General features: G+C 45.1%; 1 protein-coding gene across 1 annotated transcript in view; it reads right to left on the bottom strand.

Annotated features, from left to right (window-relative positions):
- Window positions 1-8,331: 8,331 nt before the first annotated feature.
- SCARA5 (scavenger receptor class A member 5) overlaps window positions 8,332-9,000 on the bottom strand; it is a 114,842-nt gene continuing 114,173 nt past the window's right edge. The window contains 1 exon segment of the mRNA XM_007466157.1: window positions 8,332-8,579. Within this exon segment, the coding sequence (XP_007466219.1) occupies window positions 8,443-8,579 (137 nt within the window). The 3' untranslated portion in view covers window positions 8,332-8,442.

Raw genomic sequence — 9,000 nt, 5'->3', positions numbered from 1 at the left:
CAATTCTTACAATTTTAAATTATAATGACCATCTTTCCAGTAAACAAAAGGCTGAAGTCTTCCATGTTATTATATAAATGTTATTATTCGTATAACCCTTTAGATCTTTTTAAAAAACACTTTTAATTTAACATATTTTTAAAAAATCCTTGTAACACAAGGTGTGTAGGATTCTTCAATTATAGATGATGATCTTGAGGCTGGAGTTTCATCTCGTACATTGTGGAAATAAGACTTGGATCCAGGTCTCCTGATTCCACATTCTATAATCTTTCTACTTTACCAAATGGCCTCCCCTAACTATAATCAAATTTCTGCTCAATGAATGATGTCAAACTACAGTTGCTCACCACTGAGGTGTTTAATTGGGGGGATGTAACATTTTTACCTACCGATTTTTGTTTGTTTTTGTTTTTGGCTGTGCGGCATGTGGGATCTTCGTTCCCCACCAGGGATGGAACCCATGCCCCCTGCAGTGGAATTGCGGAGTCCTAACCACTCCACCGCCAGGGAATTCCCCTACTGATATTTTTCTGAGCTGTGTTAATTCACCAGCAATAACTGATTAGATAATGGAATTTCCAAAGATCTCCTTATGTCTGTGGTTGGGAAGCTGCTACTGGGAAAAATGTACTTTAGAAATAATAATATCCCAAGTACTGTGGGATGGGGTAACAAAGCCAATACCCGCTTGTCCCCTCAACCATCCCTCTACCCAGCCCCCAACACACAAGTTCTCTTTCTTCTCTCTCTAGTTTAGAAAGGAGAGGGTTTTTCTTCCTGCCTCTTTCTATTCCTTCTTTTCTCTGATATTAAGCACCTAGTATTTATCAGACCTCCCAGCAGCTGCTGATGACACAGTGGGGACACTGTGGGTGCTGATGTGCTGATGACACAGTGGGTTCCTGCCCTCATGAAGTTGACAGTCTATTGAGGGAATCAGATACCAGACAAATGGGAGTAGTGATGTGAAAAGGAAAGAGCAGGCTACCGTGAGAGTGGATAATAAGGAGACATACCCTAGAGTGGGGCTCTGGGAAGACTCCCCCAGCAGCACTGATATTTAGGTGGAGAGCTGAAAGACAGCAACGGTAGGGAGTAGGAGTGGGGCCGCGGAAGGAGGAACTCTCTCTGCAGAGGAAATGGCACACGTGTTGGGACTGTCAGGTAGACTGGAGTGAAGTGGCAGGAGATGGGCAGTGGGACAAGATGAGGTCAGAGAGATGGCCTGGGTTCAGATAGTCAAGGGCTTCATGGTCCAAACACAGTACTCCCTGCTCCAAAATTATTGGTGATGAGTCCACCTGTTTATATATTTCAGTGGGAGCATCCTGCTACTATTCATATCTTTTGAGGAGCTTTAAAATATACATTGGGGGAATTCCCTGGCAGTCCAGTGGTTAGGACCCTGCACTTCCACTGCAGGGGGCACGGGTTCAATTCCTGGTCGGAGAACTAAGATCCCGCATGCCGTGCGGTGCAGCCAAAAAATTAAATTAAATTAAATTAACATTGGGATATAATATTTCAGTTTTTTAAACATCAGAATTAAGAGTGTACCTAAAAGTGATCAGACATCAGAATGAGAGACTGCATGTTTACATCTCTTTCTGTCTCATAGTTATTCATTCGTGTTCTAATAGCTTGTTCATATTCTAAGTTTTCTGTGTGTATATGATCATGTTTCCTATGTATATCACCTGCAAGTGCTTAGTTTTGTTTCTTCCTTTCCACTCCTCACACTTTTAATTTCTTTTTCTTTTCTTATTGTGCAGGCCAAGCTGTCTGGCACATTGCTGAAAGGTAGCAGAGATGGCTGGCTTTTTTTTTTTTTTTTTTTTTTTTTTTTATGGCTGGCATTTTAAATCTTGTTTCTGATGTTTGGAAGGAAAGTTGCTGATATATTTACATGTAAGTATCTTTGTTACGTGTCTTGTAAGTATATTTGTTACAGGTCTTGTAAGTATATTTGTTTATGAGGAATTCCTGTCTATCCTTATTTGCAAAGAGTTTTTATTATTAATGAATATAGAATTTTCATTTATTGAGATAACCATTTACTTTTTCTCCTTCAACCTGTTAATGATTTACATTAGTAGATTTTCTAATGTTAAACCAAGTTTGCATTCCTAGGATAAATCCAACTTGACATGTTGGACAATGCTTTTTATACTTTGCTGGATTCCATTTGCTAATACGATGTTTAGGGTTTTTGCATCTATGTTGATGGCTGAGATTGGCCTATAATTTTTCCTTTTTCATGTGTTTTTTCTTCTTTTGTTATGGAGGTCATTCATGTTTCATATAATGAGTTTCATAAAATTATCTTTTTCTATAATCAGGAAATATTTGTGTAAGATTTCCACACTCTGTTCTTTGAATGTTTGGTACAGCTTATCTGTTCAACCACCTGCAGATTCTATTTCTTTAAATGTCATTGCAATATACACTACTATCTATAATATAGATAACTAATGAGAACCTACTGTATAGCACAGGGAACTCTATTCAATGCTCTGTGGTGACCTAAATGGGAAGGAAGTCCAAAAAAGACTGTATGTATGTATATATATAACTGATTCACTTTGCTGTACAGCAGAAGCTAACACAACGTTGTAAAGCAACTATACTCCGATTAAAAAAAAATAAATGTCATTGCACTAATTGAAGTTCTTGGTGCCATTTTGGCATTTAAAAATTACCTGTGATGTCACCTCAATTTTCATCTAATTTCATCTAAGTTTTCAAAAAATTCATAGACATAAAGTTGTCTATAATATTCTCTTGTTTTCTTTTTATTCTCTGCCACGTCTGTACTTTGTCCTTGTTTACATTCCTAACATATTATTTGTTTCACCTCTTTTTCTTCTTGATCAGTTTTGCCTCAGATCTATCAACATTATTTGTCTTTTTTAAACTTCCAGCTTTGGCTTTGTTCATCCACAATTATGTCCATTGTTCACAGTTTATCTATCCATTCACCTGTTGCTGGGCATTGATGGACACACACACAAATACATTTTTGTGTATTAGAAATAAAGCTTCTATGAACATTAATATATCAAGTCTTTGCGTGAACACGTGCTTTTATTTCTCTGCCATAAAAACCTAGGACTGAAATGGCTAGACTGTATGGCAGGTATATAAGTAACCTTATAGAATTCTAGCACCATCATTGCTTGTGTTACATAGAGTGTAGTGTTTAAGATTTCTTGGATTCAAGTCCTAACTTCTTCATTTACTGTGTGATCTTCTCAGGGCGCCCGAGTCTCCCCCACAGAACTGGAATGATTAGAACAGAACCAGTGGTTGTAAAGACTGAAGGAGTTCATTCTTGTAAAGCCCGAAGAACCTGTCCCACGTTAAACGCTAAAGGGATGTTAGCTATTGTTTCTGCGTATGTCCTGCTATTTGGAATGAATGGGCGTATGTACTTAGTGTTCAATCATCCTCATTTCCTATTTGTTGATTATTTGCATAACCAGAGCCACCTATGCTGTTGTTAACTCATTAGCAATGAAGATGATTTTTAAAAAAAAACAATTGAGCTATTTGTGTTTTGTATAAGTAGCATGGCAGGCAAGCACTGTTCCCTCACCTGGGCATTTCCTGTTGTTAGATATTATTGTTCTTGTGTGGTTAATGTTATACTGAAAGCCTGTGAAAAGGATATAAGAGCTAGAAGGTGAGCTCCCTGAGGGCAGGGACCAAATCAGTCTGGTCCTATATCTCCTATACCTGGTCTGGGCCTCACCCGTGGCAGAGACTCAATAATTACGGATTAAGTGAACATGCAGATGAAAGAAGGGCAAGAACTTTGTCAGAACCATTGCCCTGGGTTTCCACCGGGAGAGGAAGGTGATCCGTTGTGGCTGTTAAAGTGACCTGTATCCATCAGCAGCAGAAGGATGAGGTCTTCCCCTGGGCCCGGAATGAGCTCTCAGTGACTGGAGGTCCTGGAGGCAACAGAGCCAGTGCACTCTTTTCTGCTTGTTGAGGAGAACAAGATGGGAAATGAGAAAGCACCCATGATGTAGACACAGGCAGGGGCTGAGAGGGAAGCGGACCAGGCAAGGAGCCAGGACATTTTTACCAGCTCTTGGGGACCACAACTCAAGTAGTTATTGAAGGATCTAAGACTTCCGTTTTGGAGACTTGTCTGTTTTAAAGCTGTTTGTCTCTTTCTGAAATGACTTCCTCGTTGCTCATCCTTAGTTTAACTGGGCCAAGTACTGAGGAGAAGCATGCAAGCAGCCCCAGGGGGCTGACCTGTGGAAGGAGTCTGAGCGGTCGGAGGCCGTGAGAGAAGGTGACAGGGAAGCCCTCTCCCCACCTGGAGAGCCTCTTTCCAGAACTAGTCTCCAGGTCCTCACGTTGTGCTCAGTTCTAACCACGAAGGCTCTTCCCTTATGATTCTCTCCCACCAGAAAATACCCACAGGGCAGACTTCCACTTTGGGCCATGAGCGAGTCCTTACCAGAATTATCCTCCTTCTGTCATAACTAGAAAATTGTCCAAAATACTTGACAAAATATTTTCAGACTTTGGACCACAGGTAGCATAAGTCTTTGCTCCCTGAGAAAAAGACAGCAAGGGAGGTGAGCCTCCCCCGGCCTAGGTTCCCTGCTGACCGAGGCCAAGTGGCAAACTCGCTGAGGTGAGGAGAATTGGAGACTGGGTAGGCCAAGGTGGCCGGAATTTGCAGGGCACAGTATCCGAGAGTACGGAGCTACGCAGAGAAATCTCCAGAAACGTGCATAGGGTTCCCTTGAGTTGTCCGCTGAATACCAATCTGTGTGAACCCCAGGAGGCCAGCTAGAACAACTTCTGAGGAAGGCATCATTACCAGAGCTCATACAGAGCTGGGAATCGTTCAAGTTCCCTCCAGCCAGGGTGGGAGGATGACCTGGGGGACTGAGGGTCCGCCCAGAAAGCTCCTTAGCCTATTCTAACTGGGGGCTGAGCTGGTGGAGGGGACTCGATAACAAAGGTCCAGTCAGTCAGAACCCACCTCGGCGCCCAGAAGCGAGAGGTGGAGGAGAAGGAGGGGAAAAGGAAGGGAAAGACGCTCCATGGAGGGTCGAAGGGGGAGCGCTTCTGACGTGGAGGGTCGAAGGGGGAGCGCTTCCAATATGGAGGGTCGAAGGGGGAGCGCTTCTGACGTGGAGGGTCGAAGGGGGAGCGCTTCTGACGTGGAGGGTCGAAGGGGGAGCGCTTCTAAGAAGAGAAAGACAAGTGATTCACACAGCTGACATCTTACAGAAATGTTAGAGTAACTGTCAGAAAACAATGTAGGTGAAGAAACCACGGTGCCTATGGTGGAGAACGGTGTAACTGCTTTCCATAATTCAAACCCACTACAGTGGTTGACTTGACCACAACACTCGAAGGCGCCAAAGGTCAGTTCTCAGGTATCTGAGACCAGGGAAAAGCAGTTTCTTGTAGGCATTAGAGCGGAGAAGTAGGGCCACCACCCTTCTCCATGGGACTGAATATAGAAGGGGAACCACAGTGATTTGGGGGTGGGTATCACCGGAGTTTTTAGAGAAAACCGGGATGCCTCCTTTGTGCATTTCCAGAAAGTCCACTTTTCTCTGTTGACTTCCTTTGGCAAATTTTTATGGCCTACAGGAAGCTTGGGCCATTAGGTTTTCCCACAGGTGCAGCTATGAGTTTGCGGCCAGGACTAGGCGGTGACCTGGGCCATCCCCACACTCTCCCCGGGTCCTGTGCCTGGGAGTTCAAACCTCTCACTGGGTGACGAGGCCCAGTGACGTCACAGACCTTGTAGCAACTCCGAACGGTCTTCTTATCTGTGAATGGAACTCCAGATGAGAGCACATCCCCAAGTAAGAACTCTGGAGAAGTGAGTAAATAGGTGTTCTTTCCTTTAATGACTATGAAAGCAATTCTCTTACCAGCTGGGCCGTGATTATTGTTCTGCTGCTTGGGACCCTTTCCTTAGGTTACCGAATAGGGCTTAAGACATCATGTGCCACCATGTTCTCGGTCTAGACTGTGGTTATTGACCTCTGGAAGTATTAAGACAGCTTCTCATAAGCCACCCATTCTACCAATTCCCGCTGAAGAATTATCAGACGATCCAATTTTCACCCGTCCTCCCCACGCTCACTGGGTTTTCATGAGAAAGAATATGAGGGGAAGCTTGTTAGCAACATGTTTTTAGCTTTATTGAAATTCTTTCTTATAAAAGGTCTGATGTATTTTAGGCCTGGCCTAATTTCCTTTAGTCCCTGAAATACAGGTCCATGGTTATTTTACTTCCATGTCCTCTTAAGTAGGAATGTACACTAGTAGACTTTTATTTTAAGGTTCAAACACTTATCACCGTTGTTTTTCTTTGATGTAAAGCAAGACTTGTATTTTCCCGAATGAAAAGACCAAGTAAGAAAGTTATGTGGGTCTTCGTTGGTAGGATAACTGGATTCTTTGCCAGAATGGACTTGGGAATTTATATCGTTCAACGTGACATCTTTCCACCTTGAGTATTTTCTTTTTTAATGCAAAATTTGTAGTGTGCTGAGCTATTTATAGTAAAGAGTGCTGTGTTCATATATGCATACATATATTGGCTCTGGGAAAAGATGCATGAGTACATGCGTGTTATGTAAACATAGCAGTTAGTCAGAAGGAGAGTCTCTGATCATTGGGACATTAATGAATAACAAGCATATGGTTCGCAAAGAGCAACCAATAGCACATATTGGTTCCGTTGTCAGCCAGGAACTTTGCTGGTCTTACACCCAGAGGGTCCCAGCTGTCACCTTCCCCAGGCAAGCGGTGCTCACCAGAGAGGACAGGTGATTGTGTATCTGAGGCCTGACTGAATTTGTGTCTCCCTCAAGGGAGGAGGGTCTGCGCTCACTTGCTACCATGTAGGCCACCAGGCCCAGAACACATATATGGCCCAGTCTGACCTCCTCCTCGTGTCAAAAGCAGAATATGATCTCCCCATCACTAGGAAAGGGGTGCAGATTGAGGACCTGCAAAGGCCCATGGTCTCTTCTTCCCCCAGAGATTGTAGGGAATCCTCATTTCCTTTCAATCTTTTTTTTTCTTTTAATATTTATTTATTTGGTTGCAGTGGGTCTCAGTTGAGGCAAGCGGGCTCCTTAGTTGAGGCTCGCGGCCTCCTTAGTTGCGGCTCGCTGGCTCCTTAGTTGCGGCACGTGGGCTCCTTAGTTGCGGCACGCATGTGGGATCTAGTTCCCTGACCAGGGATCGAACCCGGGCCCCCTGCACTGGGAGCACGGAGTCTTAACCACTGCGCCACTAGGGAAGTCCCCTCCTTCCACTCTTATAGGCTCCATCAGGACATGTGTTCTCCTGACCACAGGATGACACCCAAAGAGGCCTGGAAGGTTCAATATCATCACCTCCAAACAGCTCCGAGACACAGGTGACATAGCTTTAACCCTGACTGCCGGATAACTGAGGGTTGATCTTGGTTTAACCCAGACAGCCCCCAGGTCACCCTCCAAATCAGCTTTCCTCCTGTGTGGATGGTTGCCCTGGGAGCCAGTCCTGTCTGACCTTGAACTCACACCCTGTGGGGTTTGGAGTATGTAACCTTCTAGTCACACCCGTCCTGCACCCACGCTTCTTGCTCAAGCCTGGCAAAGACACAGGAAAGTTCAGGTAGCAACAGTGGTCTCAGTCATTCTCGATCTGACTAATAGGTCAGGTGAAGGGGTCAGGTGAATGCTACCTGGCGGTGACGTGGTACCCACGCTAACATGACTTACAGGAATGCTGCAAAGTGATAAACAAATTTAGCACCCAAGATACTATGTAATAGCACGCGTGGCAGTCACTCAATAAATGTTCCTTTTACTCCTCTGAATCCAGACTGGTTCCTGCAGGAGACTTGCATTTCCCTCTGGCTCCTACAGCTGGCCTCTCCTCTACGTCACTTCCCCCAACTAACAAACGCTGTGCAGAGGCAGAGTAAAGGGGGAAAATGAATCACTCAGTATTGTCTCTGGCTGGTCAAAACTCTTGGCCTGAGGTTTGGGAATGATCTGCAGAGTAAACGATCTGGGATGCTTCCCTCCCATCCTCACGGATGCATTTGTGGCCAACATTTATCTGTAACTCACAGACCACAGAGAACATGGATACGGAGGCCTGATCATGGCGTTTTAGAAGACTCGGCAAAATGGCGATCCAGTTGACCAGGGCTCCATGCAGGAACCCTGGTGGAAGGGAGAGACAGGCAGTAGATCCCAGAGTTGTGCTTTGGAGAAGATGTCCAAGGAGAGGAGGATGACAGGCCACCATGGGTCCTGGGATGGGAATCCGGGGGTCTGGGGGTGCTGGGCGGAGAGGCATGGGTCAGGGGAGCCCCGAGCGATGCCCCCACCCCAGGAATGCAGGAAGGAGGCTTGGCGGCTGGGTCCGGACCTTGGGCTGTGCCCACTGTCAGTGTCTCTTGCATGTCACTCCAGCATCCTCAGCGTGTCCGCAGTTTGTCACCCCCCATTTGGAGAAGCTGCAGCGGAAGATGCTTTCCTCCGTGCCCTTGCAGGCGACATCATCCATCCAAATCCTCCCTGTGCCTGTGGAGACAAGTCAACACGATTTCTTAGCGGAGATGCAGGAGGGCAGGACAGACAGGAACACTGCTGTCTGTCCTTGACCCGCTGTCCCGAGCTCTGCTGTCAGTTCTCAAATCTAGTGGTTCCCATCTGCCTTCTCCATTCCACCAAGACCAAATACTTCTTTTCTAGGCTCAGTTTCTTGAGGGAAGAATAAGAATAACTGACAGTGGAGACGGTGGTATTTACTGAGTAGCCCCTATGTGTCAGCATCTTACACATACGATCTTCATCCATTCTCACCATGGTGCTGTGAGATAGCCATGAATAAACCCTTTTCCTAGATGGGAAAACTGAGGTTCAGATGGCAACTGGTGCAAGGTTGCTCAGCTTGTAAGTGGCAGAGTCTGAACTCAAGCCCAAGTCTTTTTTTTTTTTTTTT

Source organism: Lipotes vexillifer, unplaced genomic scaffold (genome assembly GCF_000442215.2).
Source record: "Lipotes vexillifer unplaced genomic scaffold, Lipotes_vexillifer_v1.1 scaffold308, whole genome shotgun sequence".
Taxonomy (NCBI): domain Eukaryota; kingdom Metazoa; phylum Chordata; class Mammalia; order Artiodactyla; family Lipotidae; genus Lipotes; species Lipotes vexillifer.
Note: the sequence above shows the minus strand (reverse complement) of the source record. Positions and strands in the feature narration are given on the sequence as shown.